Source organism: Phocoena sinus, chromosome 13 (genome assembly GCF_008692025.1).
Source record: "Phocoena sinus isolate mPhoSin1 chromosome 13, mPhoSin1.pri, whole genome shotgun sequence".
Classification (NCBI taxonomy): domain Eukaryota; kingdom Metazoa; phylum Chordata; class Mammalia; order Artiodactyla; family Phocoenidae; genus Phocoena; species Phocoena sinus.
In genome coordinates this window covers 53,371,074-53,389,889 of record NC_045775.1, presented here as the reverse complement: position 1 = coordinate 53,389,889, position 18,816 = coordinate 53,371,074, and the positions used below count along the sequence as shown (strand labels likewise).

General features: G+C 35.0%; 1 protein-coding gene across 8 annotated transcripts in view; it reads right to left on the bottom strand.

The window, feature by feature from the left end:
- The window catches only part of EHBP1 (EH domain binding protein 1), a 357,667-nt gene that overhangs the window by 89,372 nt on the left and 249,479 nt on the right, over positions 1-18,816 (bottom strand). For 7 of the 8 annotated variants that reach the window (XM_032652681.1, XM_032652683.1, XM_032652678.1 and 4 more), the window contains exons 11-13: positions 15,241-15,419; positions 14,558-14,606; positions 6,031-6,933 (exon numbers count right to left, since the gene is read on the bottom strand). In XM_032652681.1, coding sequence (XP_032508572.1) covers positions 6,031-6,933; positions 14,558-14,606; positions 15,241-15,419 — 1,131 coding nt within the window. The remainder of the gene's footprint in view (positions 1-6,030; positions 6,934-14,557; positions 14,607-15,240; positions 15,420-18,816) is intronic. The other variant, XM_032652684.1, reaches the window with a different exon arrangement.

Sequence of the window (18,816 nt, the reverse complement as noted above, 5' to 3'; positions counted from 1 at the left end):
GCTAATCACAGTATAATCTGCCAAAGACATTTTTTCAAGTTCGTAGTTTTATTTTTATAGTTGTATAGAACTGATAACAAGGTGTCTTCCAAATCTGCATTTTGAAAGATTTTAATTATCTGTGGCAACAACTCTTTAAATTCTTGACAATTTAACGTTTATAGAAAATTCAAAGCTATAGTATTTTATTTAAAGAAAAATAATACTGTTTTTCTCTATGGCTCACTTTCCTTACAACAATTAAACATCAGAATTAGAACAGTATTTTCTTGGATTAATTTGTAATCTTACAATATATTTTTGGAGAAAAACAGGTAGAACCTCAATGGAAATCAGCTCTTAAATGGTGGCATTAATCCAAAGCACAAATATTCATAGTGTGTATAGTTCAAATTCCTTTTCTCTACTAAAGTAGCCAACTTCTGACTTTAGATGGCTATGACTATGACTTGAATACTTAATTTCTTTTAATTCCTTTTCTTTGCATAGTTTTGGTTCAGTCATAATTATCATTCATGGTCAAGGAAGAGGTAATAAACAGCAACCTATTACTTTATTTGGTAATAATGTAAAACTTTAAAAATTTAGTACATCAAAAAAAAATTTAGTACATCATTTTTGGGTCTCTTTGTGACCTTTATATTTTGATACAGCAAATTTTAAACTTTTTTCTGTAATTTTAGGCAAAGATTTTTCTTGAAGTCTACAATTCAGTGATTTTTTTTAGTATATTCACAAGTTTGTGAACCATCAACACTAGCTAATTCCAGAACATTTTCATCACCCAAGGTTTTAAGAGGATTAAACAAAAATTCTTAACTTAATAGATACAATTGAAATGTATAAGCGATAATGAAAGATTTTTAGCTCATACTGATAGGACATAATAGAACAGAGTTCATAACTGCATTTGAACTGGTTACAAATCAACGTATTCTCAAAAAACAGACAAAATTAATTAAATGAATGCTGAATTGGCAGTCAAGACTGTTAATCCTCCTTCCACTAATAATAAGCAATACAACATTGAACAGGTCACTTAAAACCATTACATGATATTTAAGAACTCTGAAGTCAGACAGACCTAGTTCCATTACTTGAGTAACTTGTGAGCAAGCTACTCAATCTCTTTAAGCCTCAGTTTCCTTATTTATAATATGGGGATAAAAATAGATCAACTCTCATAAAGATATTGTAAAGATTAAGTGAAAGAGAGTAACATAGTGAGCACCAGATAAATGTTAACTATTAATATATTTTTAAAAATCTCTCAATTTCCTCATTTTTTAAATGAAGGGAGATCATCTTTAAAATCCCACTCACTGGGAAGCAGCCGCATAGCACAGGGAGATCAGCTCGGTGCTCTGTGACCACCTAGAGGGGTGGGGTAGGGAGGGTGGGAGGGAGACGCAAGAGGGAGGAGATATGGGGATATATGTATATGTATAGCCGATTCACTTTGTTATAAAGCAGAAACTAACACACCATTGTAAAGCAATTATACTCCAATAAAGATGTTAAAAAAAAAATCCCACTCACTGTAAACTTTTCAAATACTTAGAGTAGATCATCTTAAAGTTCCCACTAGCTCTAAATTCTGTGATTATACAGTCCTTTAGGGATTCCAATCAGCTACACAGACAGTGAAAAACTGCTTTGGTCTTAAGAGTACATAAACACAAAATTTTTTTCTGATTAAAATGCAATTCATATTCATCATAGAAATTTTAGAAAATATATAAAAGTAAAAAGAAGAAAAATAAAAGCATGACCCTCCTTGATTTCAAACTATATCACTATTACAAAGCTATAATATATATGCCAGTATGATACTGGCATAAAAACAGACACATAGATCAATGGAACAGAACAGAGAGCCCAGAAACAAACCCATACATATATGGTCAATTAATTTACAACAAAGGAGTAAAAAAATATACAATGGAAAATGGTGTTGGGCAAACTGTATAGCCACATGCATTGTAATATTATCTACCTACAAAAAAGGATTAAATCTTGCCACTTGTGACAACATAGATGGATCCTGAGGGCATTATGCTAAAAGAAATGAGTCAGAGAAAGATAAATACCCTATGATCTCACTTATATGTGGAATCTAAAAAACAACCCATCCCGCCCCCACAAAAAAAAAAAATCCCTGAAACCAAGCTCACAGATACAGAGAACAGATTGGTGTTTGCTGGAGGCTGGGGGTGGGCTAAATGGGTAAAGGGGTCAAAATGAGTATGTCACGGGAATATAACATACAACATGGTAAATATAGTTAATAACACTGTATTGCATATTTGAAGGTTGCTAAGAGAGTAGATCTCCAAAGTTCTTATCACAAGGAAAATAAAAACTTTTGCAACTATGTATGGTAACTGATATTAACTTGGCTTATTGTGGTGAACATTTTGCAATAGATACAAATATTGAATCATTATGTTGTACACCTGAAAATAATACAATACATGAATTACAACTCAATTTTAAAAAAAGAAATATTTTTTAAAAATTAGCAATCCCGGCACCCAGGGATAATCATTGTAGAATCATGCTTTTTTCCACTTAATAGTCTAAATATTATGAGCATTTTCTCATATCCTTAAACATTTCTTTGAAAACATGATTTTAAACTGTCTACCTAGCATTCTATTAATATGAACATGTCATACTTTAACTTGTCTTATATTATTGGATATTTAGGCTGTTTATAATTTTTTACTATCATAAACAATGCTTTTGTGAACATCTTTATATGTAAATTATTGTATACAGTTCTTATTATCTCCTTAGGAAAAAGTCCTGGAGAATCTAATGGGATAAACACTGTTAAGGGACTTAATGTAATTGTTGATTATTTTACAACTGGGCTATAATTATTTTTAGTGCTGTTATGGCCAAAACCAAAGAGATATTGTGAGCATAAAGTTCAGGGGCACAGACTTTGAAGTCAGACAAGGCTGGTTTTGAATTCAAACTTTTAACATTTATTATAGGACCTTAAGGCAACTCTGTAGATCTTGGTTCTCCCATATATGTATAATAGGCACCAACCACTCACCTCATGGGTTGTAAAGTCTGAGATATGTGTAAGATATATAATGGTCATCACATGTATCAGCCACTCAAATGGGCAACATTCTGACTTGTTAAGCCTATACAGTCACATTAAATTATCAAATTTCCTCTAATCAGAGGCTATTAATTATTAGACTCACTATTATTTTATGAGTTTCTAAGAAAGAACACTGTCAGTTAAACTCTAACATATTATTATAAGTAACATCTTGATTTCAGAGAAGTTAAAATGTAAAAAAATGTATGTCTTAGAATCAATAAAATACAGTATACAAAAGAAAAAATTTAGCTACAATAAAAAACTTATCAAGTATTAACACCTATACTACAATTTTCGGTACCAGGCAATGAACACTTCTGCCAAAAATTTTTAAAAATTTACCCTAAGCAAAATTCTAACCAGTAAACCAACTGCCAACAAATAAACATATATGGAGTTGTAAATAGATGCTCCTTCTATCATCTTGTGGATTTACTGTACATCACTTAAATCACCTGAACAGAATCACAGCACGACAGAGTTTTAGAGTTTAAAGGGCTCTCAGAGATTATTTCATTTAACATACTTAGAAAATAAGATTTAAAGAATTTAAATGGCTAGTTAACATGTCACACTGGTAATTACTGGAGCCAAGATGAGAGCCAAGATGAGAATCCAGCTTTACTGAGTCGTGATTCAGAGCATTTTTAATTTTTAAACACTAATCAATTTCCAGATTTAACTAAACATTTTTACCTTAAAAATTTGGTTTACGAGAAAAATCTGTATTGATATTCAAATTTAGGTTCACCAAATTCTGCAAATGTCAGTCACTATATGTTTAATGATTATCTACTCTGTAGGGACACTATGATACTCTGAAAGTTTAGGTACATAGAACATTTGATTTGAGATTTCTGATTAGGAGAACAGGGGCTTGCTTTGTTAGCTATTATATTTCTTTGATTCTAAGATGCACATTTTAATACCTCTGAAAACAAAATTGATGACATTTTATATCTCTGTCATATAGGTGGTAGATAAGACATAGTCATCAGTACCTACATATGCATGTGCTTGATAATTCTGGTGGCAAGACTATAATTCCTTGATGTTTCATTTAACAACCCCTTGAGTACTATTTGAGAATGCAACAGAACTCCAGGTTATTGTCTGAAAATCTTTTGTTAGGACCTACCAGAAAGGTTAAGAAAGTGCTATTGGGACTTCCCTGGTGGCGCAACGGTTAAGAATCCGCCTGTCAATGCCAGGGACACGGGTTCAAGCCCTGGTCCAGAAAGATCCCACATGCCGCGGGGCAACTAAGCCATGCACCACAACTACTGAGCCTGCGAGCCATAACTACTGAGCCCACATGCCACAACTACTGAAGCCCACGTGCCTAGAGCCCATGCTCTGCAACGAGAAGCCACTGCAATGAGAAGCCCACGCATCACAATGAAGAGTAGCCCCCACTCGCTGCAACTAGAGAAAGCCTGCATGCAGCAACAAAAACCCAACACAGCCAAAAATAATTTTAAAAAAAATTAAAAGAAAGTGCCATTATCAGTGAGTATTACTGAGAAGAAAATCTGAGAGACAACTGTGAAGAAATGCTGTAATTCAGAGGTTCTCAACCTTTCTGGTCTCAGAATCCCTTTATATGCTTAAAAATTGAGGCTCCCCAAAAGCTTTAGCTTATGTGGGCTACATCTATAGATATTTGTCATTTTGGAAATTAAATGGAAACAATTTTTTAAATATTTACTTATTCATTCCTTTAAAATAGCTATAATAAACCCATTAGATGTTAACATATTCTAATAAAAATAACTACACTAAAAAACAAAACTGAGAAGAACAGCACTATTTTACATTTTTTGCAAATCAATCTTTAATATCTGCCTTAATTGAAGGCAGATATATACTCATATCTACTTCTGTATTCAGTCTCTTGAGATATCACAAACCATGTAGCCTCCAGAAAACACCATTGTACACTTGTGACAGACTGAAAGTGCAAAAGGTAAATAAAGTTCTAGTATTGTTATGAAAATAGTTTCAACTTTGGGGACTCTTGGAAAGAGTCTTGGAGAGCCTGAGAGGTCCCTAGATCATACTTTGAGAACCACTGTTGTAACATCAGGCTTTTGATGGCATAGAGGACAATACTATGTGGAAAAATAGGGACACCAACAACTCTATATCACAAAGTGATTCATAAGAGTTAGAGTCTAAACTCTAATTCTAAATTGATTATACCTTAACCAATTTATTTTGCTAAAAAATTTCTTTTTATGTATACATAAGAGCATTATATGATTAAAAAATCCATGCCTAAATAAGTCTAAAAGAACTCTTTCACTAGGTATAAAATAAAAATTCTATGTGATAAGAAAACCATGTATCATAACTTATTGGCAGTGTTTTTCTTTCTTTGTTGTACATAAAATAATGGTATATCTTATCACTGATGGCACCATAGATTCAATTAAATCCATGCCATATTCCCCACATGGGGAGAAATTTCGATGTTACTGGGATTTTTAACCACAAATAATGATGGGACTAAAATTACCAATTGCAATGCAACTAAAATATTTGAAGAAAATGCTGTAAATGGGAAATATTTTAATTTGGCATTATACATTTCCAGAATGATATGCTTACAAAATGGAATACTGAAATAGCTTTGACTTATTCTGTAAAATATTTTTATAGGTTAATAACATTTTGATTTGAAAAGTTGACATTCTTTATTCTTCAATCTTGAAATTGGGATTTATTTATAGGCTTAAAATATTATAAACTTTAAATGAAGAGCAGGTATATTTCAGGTTTTTCTAAAATGGGAAATTATACTTCACCTTTAATCATTTGTAAAGTAGTCTATGAATACAAAAAGAAACAACAAAAAAGAATAACTATTTACTACATATATGTATTCATCATTCTAACTCACTTACCTGGACTGTTTTTGCAGAATGATTTGCATGATTTAAGATGGTTCTATCAGCATCTGAATCAGACTCTGTCTGCCTCAGGGAATTACGTTTTTTCTTGGCAAGGTCTGCATCTCTATTGTACGAATATCCAAGTTTAGAAGTGGGAGATAAACTTGTTTTTTTCACAGGTGATTCAGGATCTGATCTGCATTCTAAGGGTCTGGAATTCTCTAATTTTTCTTGCTCCAAGTTACTACTGATGTCTATATCCTGGAGCTTTTGCTCATTGGTCTCCTCACAAATAAAGGGTGGAGACACATCCTTCTTCTTATCACTATTGTATAAGTCACTTAATTCTAAAGTCTCTGTTTTCAATAGTCTCTTCTTGCCTAACAAAACTTGTGCGTGGTTTGAATCTGTACTGTAACATATTCCAGGGTCATCGGATCCTGAAGTCCTTCCAGAGCTCTGCTGGGACTTTTGGGGTTCTGTGTCACTTTTAGTCCTGCGACAGTAAGGGGAGGCTGTGCTTGGACTGAGATGATCATCAGGAGTCTGGTGTTCACTTTCTGACTCTCCAACCCCACTATCATTTACAAATACAGAGTCATCCTGGGATAAGAAGTCTACCCCTCCGCTGGTAGGCTGCTGCAGTTGAGGCTCCCGTTTCAGATCACTAAGCTCTGCATAGAATTTTTCCTGATCAACAGAACTATTTGTATCTGTTTCATAGTTTCCAACTTTATATGTGCTTTTACTGCTATTTTCTTCTATTTGAACAACATTTAACTCTTGCCCACTGAAATGTGCCCTAATTTGATAGAGATAGGTCATAACAGTCAGTTTGTCAGGAATTGCTAATAAAACCATATCAGAAGGTTCCAATAACCGGGAAATTCCTATGCTGGCAAATCCATCATATGCCTTCAGAGGAAAGAAAAACAGAAGATATATTGAAGAGTTCAGACAATCCATACATTTTAACTTTTTTAAAGAAACTTAAAACATCATCACATTTTAAAAACAGCAAAATAACAGATGGTAACTAGACTTACTGTGGTGAGCATTTCACAATGTATACAAATATCAAATCATTATGTTGTACACTTGAGACTGAGGTACTGTTATATGGCAATTACACCTCAAAAAAGAGTTAAAAATAAAACACAATTCAGTTACCATTTTAAAAAAACAAGCAAAATTTTAATGGCTTTTTGTTGCTATTGGAGGGTACATTATGTTACTGACATTATGCCACATGAACAGAGCAACATTCCAAGTTGGAAATTTGTAAAAGTTTGGTAGATCCAAGAGTAAAACATTTTTATTAGTTAATAACAATTGAAATGTTCTTCTCCAATAACGAAAACAAGCAAAAATGAGAGTTAAAACAAACAAAAAAATTTAGAATAGACTTTTGTGATAAAGAACTAGGATATAAAGAAATAATAATTCATCTGGAGCTTTATTATTCCTATTAACCCCTCTTTTCAGTGGTCATGTAATTGCAGTGATTTGTGAAGATAAAGTACAGGTAGATATCCCAAAAGAACTAACTCCTAGATTGCCTGGTATAAAATATAAGTAAATGCTACTTAAGTCTAGAAACATAGAAACATTTTTAAAATGCCCAATTAAGATTGATTTTCATAATGAGAAGAGTGACTTCATTTTCACTTCATCCATTTTGGAAAGAAGGAAATGTTTTGAGTAGTACAATCTAGTTTAGAATGTGAGGCTGCATTGTATAACTTTGTTAGCCTTTAAATGACTGTGGCACATCAGGTTTTTCTAGTTTTGAAGAATCAAAGCTGTTTCTCAATTTACAATTAATTATTACTATCCTGAACTAACCTTTGAAAACAGCATTGTGTTGCTAGGAAGCATTAAAAATATGGCTAAACATTTAGATACACTCTTGGAAAAACTAAGGACCCTCTAGTTATATTCTTTTTTTTTTTTTTTTTTTTTTTTTTCTAGTTATATTCTTGCTTTGGGATATAAAATGTCTCATCTTTGTAACAACCCAGATATAGGATCATAACTCAAAGTTTTTCTAAAAAGAAAGTTTAGGAAATTATGTAACAATTCAGAAGGAATCAGTCTTTTGCATATACATGTTACAGTGCATTTCTACCTTTGAATTTAATTTTTGTATTCTTCCTGTAGTTTAATAAATGTTATGGAATAAGAAAGAAAATGAAAAATAAATTGTGATATTAAAACCTCTTCAATTTTCACAGCACTATGCTTTATAGTATAGGTACCTCAAAATATTTACTTGAGAGAATGGCTCAGTTGGTGTGCATGTTTGGGCCTGTTTGTTATTTTACATGTTTCAGGAAAATTAAAGTCATTTTCTTCCTCATGAGTCCTGACAACCTGATTGACAGACATCAATTGTAGACCATCAGGAAAAGCACCACAGGCAGTATTCTAAACATTTCCCAATTATCTAAAACACTGACATATTGGTTAAGATCAGATGTCACAGGTAAATACCATTTTTATTCAGCACTTTTTACAGACCTGGGAAAATCATTAGCTTACTTGTGGGGAATCTCCTGCTGGTATTTTGTTTCATGTAGCAATTCATTTTATGCACACTAATTGCACTAAAAGAAATTTAAAAACAAACCAGATTTCTTGTAAGCGAGGTCAAGACTTTATAAAGGCATTTTCCCATAGGTTAACCTCTTCTGCGATAGTCAATTACCTACTGTCTTTTTAGCTGCGTGTGGAGAAAAAAGAGGTCTTTAAAAGAAAATAGTCTTATTCATTGCTAGATGTTATTTAATTGGTAAGGAGTCACTGCCAGTTATGTTATGCATCTGCATGGAACTTAAGACACAGGCATTGTTTCTTGTACTGTTTTAAGTCCAATTAAGAGCAGATGGGGTTACCCGGAAGAACTGTGTAAAGCCAGAAATAAGTCTGTAGGTAGCAAATGATACTCAATGTAGATATCAGGTAAGAAGTTGTGGGACTTCCCTGGTAGTCCAGTGGTTAACACTCCATGCTCCCAAAGCGGGGGCCTAGGTTTGGTCTCTGGTCAGGGAACTAGATTCTGCATGCCGCAACAAAAGATCCCACGTGCCTCAATTAAGACCCGGAACAGCCAAATAAATAAATAAATGTTAAAAAAAAAAAAAAAGAAGTTGCAAAGTGATGAAAAGGAAAGTATAACAACAATTATGTATTGACTTGTGCAATGAATGGGATCATCTAAATTAAAATCCTTTCAAAAAGCTATAATTGGGACTTCCCTGGTGGCGCAGTGGTTAAGAATCCACCTGCCAATGCAGGGGACACGAGTTCGAGCCCTGGTCCGGGAAGATCCCACATGCCGCAGAGTAACTAAGCCCATGCGCCACAACTACTGAGCCTGCACTCTAGAGTCCGTGAGCCACAACTACTGAAGCCCATGTACCACAACTACTGAAGCCCGTGTGCCTAGAGCCCAGGCTCTGCAACAAGAGAAGCCACCACAATGAGAAGTCCATGCACCACAACGAAGAGTAGTCCCTGCTGGCCACAACTAGAGAAGGCCCGCATGCACCAATGAAGACCCAAGGCAGCCAGAAATAAATAAGTAAATTTATTTAAAAAAAGCTAGGGCTCCCCTGGTGGCACAGTGGTTGAAAGTCCATCTGCCGATGCAGGGGACATGGGTTCGTGCCCTGGTCCGGGAAGATCCCACATACCGCAGAGCAGCTGGGCCTGTGGGCCATGGCCACTGAGCCTGCGTGTCCGGAGCCTGTGCTCCGCAATGGGAGAGGCCACAACAGTGAGAGGCCCAAGTACCGCAAAAAAAAAAAAAAAAGCTATAATCATCTGCCCTTTAAGATTTAATTGAGAAAAAATTTTAATGAGATAGATTTCTCTTTGTAATAATATATAAATCCAAGGTATGTTCATCATTATTAAATTTCTGAAGAAAATAATGTAAAGAAGTATAACTTAAGCCCTAATGAGATTCCTCATACTCTTTAAAAATATATAGCTAGGTGAAATAAAAAATGTTTGCTTTTCAAAATTTTAAACAGTAACTTGAAAGCTTCACTTTATAAAAAATAATAATGGTTTATTTTATAATGCTCTTGTCTGCATTTAAATTTGCTTATTCAAATGCAAGAAAATGCAGGTAAAGAACTGTCGTATCTAAAGATACAGTTGTCTCTTGGTATCCATGGAGGACTAATTCCAACACCCCCTGCAGATATCAAATCTGGGGATGCTCAAGTCCCTTATGTAAAATGGTAGAATACAGCCAGCCCTCTGTATCTGTGGGTTCCACATCCATGGATACAGAGGGCCAACTGTATAACTTAATTGACGAAAAATAAGGCATTTTGCTTTGACAGACACAGACTCTTCAAAATCATACAAGAAATAATTCAAGAGAATGTCTTATTTTGAAGCATGATTTCTATAAAGAAAATTATACTCATTTTTAAAGATTATCTTTTCTAATAGCATATTTTAATTAAAAAAACTGCTTTTAAATGTTTTTCTCTGGAGCCAGCATCATGCATTTGCAAGAAACAAGAATTCTTTAATGGAAATATAAATTTTTGGTTTTAGAGAGCAATAAAAGTAAAAAAAAAAGTTGATTTAAATTCTCATCTGTTAATTGAACTTTTATCAAGGTTCCCTTTATAGTCTTTTTCTCACTGGTGGTTTTAACTAGTTAAAGTAAATTAAAAACTTTAGCCTAGACTAGAGGTTATTAATGACTTTGGCCCATGAATTCTTTTGGCAATGAACCCCTTCTCAGAATAATGTTATGATGTGTATAAAATACATATGATTACTCTTTTGACAAAATTCAGCACACAGTCTTGATAAAAACTCTCCAGAAAGTGCGCATAGAGGGAACCTACCTCAACATAATAAAGGCAATATATGACAAACCTACACCTAACATCATACTCAATGGTGAAAAGCTGAAAGCATGTCCTCTAAGATCAGGAACAAGACAAGGAGGTCCACTCTTGCCACTTTTATTCAACACAGTTTTGGAAGTCCTAGCTACAGCAATCAGAGAAGAAAAATAAATAAAAGGAATCCAAATTGGAAAAGAAGAAGTTAAACTGTCACTGTTTGCAGATGACATGATACCATACACAGAAGATCCTAAAGATGCTACCAGAAAACTACTAGAGCTCATCAATGAATATGGTGAATTTGCAGGTTACAAAATTAATACACAGAAATCTGTTGCATTTCTATACACTAACAACAAAAGATCAGAAAGAGAAATTCAAGAAACAATCCCATTTACCATCCTATCAAAAAGAATAAATTACCTAGGAATAAACCTACCTAAGGAGACAAGAGACCTGTACTCTGAAAACTGTAAGACTCTGATGAAAGAAATCGAAGAAGGCACTAACAGATGGAAAGATATACCATGTTCATGGATTGGAAGAATCAATATTGTCAAAATGACTATACTACCCAAGGCAATCTACAGATTCAATGCAATCCTTAACAAATTACCAATGGCATTTTTCACAGAACTAGAACAAAAAATCTTAAACTTTGTATGGAGACACAAAAGACCCCAAATAGCCAAAGCAATATTGAGAAAGAAAAACGGAGCTGGAGGTGTCAGGCTGACTTCAGACTATACTACAAAGCTACAGTCAGCAAAACAGTATGGTACTGGCACAAAAACAGAAATATAGATAAGTGGAACAGGACAGAAAGCCCAGAAATAAACCCACACACCTATGGTCAATTAATCTACGACAAATGAGGCAAGACTACACAAGGTGGAAAGACAGTCTCTTCAACAAATAGTGCTGGGAAAACTGGACAGCTACATGTAAAAAAGTGAAATTAAATCATTCTTTAACACCATACACAAAAATAAGCTCAAAATGGATTAAAGACCTAGATGTGAGACTGGACACTATAAATCTCCTAGAGGAACACATAGGCAGAACACTCTGTAACATAAATTGCATCAATATCTTTTTCGATCTGTCTCCCAGAATAATGGAAATAAAAACAAAAATAAACAAATGGGACCTAATTAAGCTCAAAAGCTTTTGCACAGCAAAGGAAACCATAAACAAAATGAAAAGACAACCCACAGATTAGGAGAAAATATTTGCAAATGACGTGACCAACAAGTCTCCAAAATTTAAAAACAGCCCATGAGGCTTCATATTATCAAAACAAACAACTGAATCAAAAAATGGGCAGAAGACATAAATAGACATTTCACCAAAGACATACAGATGGCCCAGAGGCACAGGAAAAGATGTTCAACATTGCTAATTATTAGAGAAATGCAAATCAAAACTACAATGAGATATCACCTCACACCAGTCAAAACGGCTATCATCAAAAAATCCACAAATGATAAAATCTGGAGAGGGTGTGGAGAGAAGGGAACCCTCCTACACTGCTGGTGGGAATGTAAATTGGTACAGCCACTATGGAGAACAGTATGGAAGTTCCTTAAAAAACTAAAAATAGAGCTACCATATGACCCTGCAATCCCACTCCTGGGCATATATCCTGAGAAAAACATGGTCTGAAAGAATACATGCACCCCAGTGTTCATTGTAGCACTGTTTACAATAGCTGAGACATGGAAGCAACCTTTACCTATTCCATCGACAAAGGAATGGATAAAGAAGATGTGGTATATATATACAATGGAATATTACTGAGCCATTAAAAAGAATGCAATAATGCCATTAGCAGCAACATGGATGGACCTAGAGATTGTCATACTGAGTGAAGTAAGTCAGACAGAGAAAGAGAAATATCATATGATATCCCTTATATGGGAATCTAAAAAGAAATGATACATGAACTTATTTACAAAACGGAAACAGACTCACAGACTTAGAGAATGAATTTATGGTTACCAGGGGGGAAGGATGAGGGGAAGGGATAGTTAGGGAGTTGGGGAACAACATGTACACACTGCTATATTTAAAATGGATAACCAACAAGGACCTATTGTATAGTACAGGGAACTCTGCTCAATGTTATGTGGCAGCCTGGATGGGAGGGGAGTTTGGGGGAGAATGGATACATGTGTATGTATGTATGGTTGAGCCCCTCTGCTGTGCACCTGAAACTATCACAACATTGTTAATCGGCTATACTCCAATATAAAATAAAAAGTTAAAAAATTACATATGGTGCTTCCCTGGTGGCGCAGTGGTTGAGAGTCCACCTGCCGATGCAGGGGACACGGGTTCGTGCCCTGGTCCAGGAACATCCCACATGCCATGGAGCAGCTGGGCCCGTGAGCCATGGCCCCTGAGCCTGCGCGTCTGGAGCCTGTGCTCCGCAGCAGGAAAGGCCACAACAGTGAGAGGCCCGCATACCGAAAAAAAACAAAAAAAACCCAAAAAAAAACCCATATGATTACACAAGAAACCAATTATTGAAAAATAAGTATTTGAAAATATTAGGAAAATGGAATTTGAGAAACAAATGTGCTTCTTATGGATGTACAAACTGCTACAATTATGAAGAAGTGATGAGCTTAAAAGGTAGCTGTAGATATTTGCAACTGTAAAGTGATATGAAAATATCTTAGATTCTAAAGGTGAAAAAGTCTCAGGCATGGCTAATACTACAGTGGTTTGTTGTTTAAATTGATAATTGAAGAAAATGCTAAATTTCAGTTAAAGAAATGAGAAAATAATTTTTTTTTTTCCCTAGCCATGATCAAGGATCCATCCCCTGAATTCTATCCATAGCTCCGAGGTTAAGAACTCTTGCTCTAAGACAACACTTTTCAGTTGAAGAATTCAATTCAGCAGGGAAAAAAGCATTAAATGAGTACCTGCTGTATGCTGAGATAGGTGCTTCCTCCTTTTTTATGTTGTGGTGCACACAGAAAATTGTAATATCGTGCTGCATTTGGGGGTACATAGTTAAGTCAGCCTGCAGCCACAGTCAGCTGGCCCAGAGGGCTCTAGCAGCTCAGGCCTGTGCAGCTACCCTGAGGGCTGAAAGGATCAGTATCTTCCCCATACCAATTGGGAAGCTCTGACCTCAGTACATTAATTAATTATGTGGAAAAAAACTGCACAGTTTACCAGAAAAAGGGGGAAAAAGGGGGGAAAAAAAGAAAAGAAAAAAAAAGAACCAATGTTCAATCTTTTTGCCTCTGGGAACATATGGATTTTTTTTTGCATACCCATCAGGTTCCTGCTTTCATCCCCTCCCAACAGGTTTTTCTAAACTCACGGCACAACAGTTTGGATTGCACTTTTTAAAAGCTAAATCTTGCTAAGAGCTAAATAAAAGCAACATGCTTTAACAAACATTTAACACTTTATGAAGTTCATACATATTATTATAACCTGATGCCAGTCTGGCACTTGTGATTTTTAAAGGCCATGACAAACTAGAGTAAACCATGCATCCTACTGGAACTTTAGGAAATAGACTACCTTCTGTGAGCTATAGTTAGGACCTCACAAAACAACCTCACTTTCCCCAAATTAATAAATGCCTGAGGAGAAGCCAAAATTGACACTATGTATTTTTTTTCTTTGGCAATTCTTACCTTTTTGTTGTTCTCTTTAATGTCTTGAGGATTCAGAGACTTGTAGTCACTGAGGGAGAAAATGGCACAGTAGGTACATACAGTAATTGATAAAAACAGCTGTTTTTAAAACAAACTGAATCTTAAAATTTGACATTCAATAATACCAAAGAGTAACTAGCAATTTCACAGCAATTCTATCAACAAAACTAATAGTGTGGAAAATTAAGGAAATAAATTAATTAATTAAATAAATAATAACAGTGATTACAAGTTCCAATGCCTGAAGCTTTCCATCTAAAAGAGAAGTTAAGGTAGGGGACCAGAGACTAGCCTGGACAACCAAATTCACCATGAGGTAACCCCTTGTTGTCAATGTATAAAGAGATACAGGCTTATCTGTCTCATCTCATTTTAACACTAACACAATTTTCATAATAATTTGAAGTCAGTTTTTTGTACGAGATTAAGGAAAAAAATATGCTCTTTTAAAACAAAAAAGATTGTTTTTAGGCATCAAGAAGGAACAACTTTTCTTTCTGGGATATATTTCTTCTCCCAAAAAGCAAGAGTATGGGTGATAAAAAAAAAAATCAAGTATTTCAGGACATGTGCTAAGAAATTATTTTATGGTTTGTTTCTTTTTTTAATAAAACTTTATTATTTACAAAATATTTATAGGAATGGAAAGTGTTTCTACTTACATTAAATCTGGTCTAAAGTGGTGTAATATTGCACAAAAAGATAAACCATTTCTCCACGATGTAGTAAAATTGGTGATTTTCACTCCCCGGTAATTTTTTGTAACTTCTTTGCACCATACAAGCAATGACTGACTAGCATTTGGCTTTCGTCCCAAAACAGGACTTGGTATAGGACTCGGCTAAAAAAAATGAAAAGAGGAAAACATTAAAATAATTTAATGGAAGTTGAAAATTAACATTAATTGACCTAACTGGATCTCTTGAACACTTTGATGTCAGTTTAGGTACTTCAAAACTGTCACTTCAAGACAACTGTAACCTCTAAGAAAGGAGACATGAATCTTAAGTTATTATCTTCAGTTTAAGCCTATGGCGTCTGCTTGACAAAGATATACATATGCAAGATTTTAATGTTATACATAAGAACAGGCCAAGAGCTACATTAATGGAAACATTAAAGTATTTAAATACTTAAGGCTGAATATCTATATAACTCTCACATACTAAAAAAATCTTCCCCAAATGCAATCATGTACAAATATAGTTTCTTTTTGAGTATATTAAAAAGAATGTATTTTGAAGTCTAACTGTAGCACAAATTGTTAGTAGTGAAGAGGTCAAAATAATAGTTTTTAAAAATACAGTAATTGGGAATTCCCTGGTGGTCCAGTGGTTAGGACTCGGTGCTTTCATTGCAGGGGCCCAGGTTCATTCCCTGGTTGGGGAACTAAGATCCCGCAGGCCGCGAGGTGCGACCAAAAAATATATATACATACAGTAATCATACACATTTTAGTGCAATGATAACCATATTCAAACATACTTCTTATATAAATTTAATTCTGGCAAAACAGATTTAGTTATTAGCGACAGTCAGGTGTTGGTAGTAATAGCACACATCAGTATATAATTTGGATTTGCTCCAAATATCTTCTAATTATTGATGGCTACTTTTGGATATTATTAGGTTAGCTAGGTGTGTGGGTGTAGGGGGATGTGTGTTTTAAATCTAAAGCATTTACTTGATTTTTCCCCTTGTTCATATACTTAAAACAACAATGATAACAACAAAACAAAGACTCATAATAAGATTTTTATCCTAAACTTTTGTTATTCTTAAAACCATGTCATTTTCTTTTACTGAATAACAATCACATTTTGTGATGGTAACTTTAGAGGTTGATATAATTGAAAACTATAAAAAAAACTACTAAAAGTTTCTAGACTTTAAATATTGCTATCAATCAAGAGTGCTGGCTATAGACATAAATAGAAGCCCTCTAAAATAAGGTGAAAGGAGAACAATTATTTACCCCTAATATCATTTGAGTTTAACAAGCAAACCATTCTTGCCACACAGCTTACTTAAGAAAGACCAATGATGCCCCCATTTGACAAAAGGATGTTAGTGCCAAACAATTTAAATCAGCCCCACATAATTATGATTTATGTATTCACTGCTCCTGTGGGAAGACAAGTAAGAAACACCAAGAATGTAATTTCTTACTTTTTATTAACTGTCTGATTAACGAATTGTTATATAAACAACCATGAATCTAGCAAAGCGTTGTTCTTTAAATGATCACCTATACAAAGTCAATGTTGAAAAATTTCCAGGTCATAAAAATCAGCAAATTTGGGTTAGTTCTACTTAATATGAAGAAGTAGATAAAAAATAGAATCCCCAATAGAGGAGAATATTTACCTTAGAATAAATGATAGCTTTTTTTTTTAACATCTTTATTGGAGTATAATTGCTTTACAATGGTGTGTTAGTTTCCATTTTATAACAAAGTGAATCAGTCATACATATACACATATCCCCATATCTCTTCCCTCTTGCGTCTCCCTCCCTCCCACCCTCCCTATCCCACCCCTCTAGGGATCACCCTAGATCAGCACCGAGCTGATCTCCCTGTGCTATGCAGCTGCTTCCCACTAGCTACCTGTTTTACGTTTGGTAGTGTATATATGTCCATGCCACTGTCTCACTTTGTCCCAGCTTACCCTTCCCCCTCCCCGTATCCTCAAGTTCATTCTCCAGTAGGTCTGCGTCTTTGTTCCCATCTTGCCCCTATGTTCTTCACGATCATTTTTTTTTGTTTTGTAGATTTAGATTTTTAGATATATGTGTTAGCATATGGTATTTGTTTTTCTCTTTCTGACTTCACTCTGTATGACAGACTCTAGGTCCATCCACCTCACTACAAATAACTCAATTTCATTTCTTTTTATGGCTGAGTAATAGTCCATTGTATGTATGTGCCACGTCTTCTTTATCCATTCATCTGTTGATGGATGCTTAGGTTGCTTCCATGTCCTGGCTATTGTAAATAGAGCTGCAATGAATATTGGGGTGCATGCGTCTTTTTGAATTATGGTTTTCTCAAGGTATATGCCCAGTAATGGGATTGCTGGGTTGTACGGTAGTTCTATTTTGTTTTTTAAGGAACCTCCATACTGTTCTCCATAGTGGCTGTATCAATTTACATTCCCACCAACCGTGCAAGAGGGTTCCCTTTTCCCCACACCCTCCCCAGCATTTATTTTTGTAGATTTTTTATGATGGCCATTCTGACTGGTGTGAGATGATACCTCATTGTAGTTTTGATTTGCATTTCTCTAATGATTAGTGATGTTGAGCATTCTTTCATGTGTTTGTTGGCAATCTGTATGTCTTCTTTGGAGAAATGTCTATTTAGGTCTCCTGTCCATTTTTGGATTGGGTTGTTTGTTTTTTTGATATTGAGCTGCATGAGCTGCTGAGATTAATCCTCTGTCAGTTGCTTCATTTGCAAATATTTTCTCCCATTCTGAGGGTTGTCTTTTTGTCTTGTTTGTTTCCTTTGCTGTGCAAGCTTCTGAGTTTCATTAGGTCCCATTTGTTTATTTTTGTTTTTATTTCCATTTCTCTAGGAGGTGGGTCAAAAAGGATCTTGCTGTGATTTATGTCATAGAGTGTTCTGCCTATGTTTTCCTCTAAGAGTTTGATAGTGTCTGGCCTTACATTTAGGTCTTTAATCCATTTTGAGTTTATTTTTGTGTATGGTGTTAGGGAGTGTTCTAATTTCATTCTTTCACATGTAGCGGTCCAGTTTTCCCAGCACGACTTATTGAAGAGGCTGTCTTTTCTCCAGTGTATATTCTTGCCTCCTTTATCAAAGATAAGGTGACCATATGTGCGTGGGTTTATCTCTGGACTTTTATCCTGTTCCATTGATCTATATTTCTGTTTTTGTGCCAGTACCATACTGTCTTGATTACTGTAGCTTTGTAGTATAGTCTGAAGTCAGGGAGCCTGATTCCTCCATCTCCATTTTTCTTTCTCAAGATTGCTTTGGCTATTCAGGGTCTTTTGTGTTTGCACACAAATTACAAAATTTTTTGTTCTAGTTCTGTGAAATGTGATAGCTCTTTTAACTATCAATCTAGCATGTATTAAAATGACAACCCTCCGCCCCCGGCCCTGCACTGTAAGGCATGTGGGACTTCCCCAGCCCGGGATGGAACCCACGCCCCCTGCAGTGGAAGCATGGAGTCTTAACCACTGAACCACCGGGGAAGTCCTAAAATGAA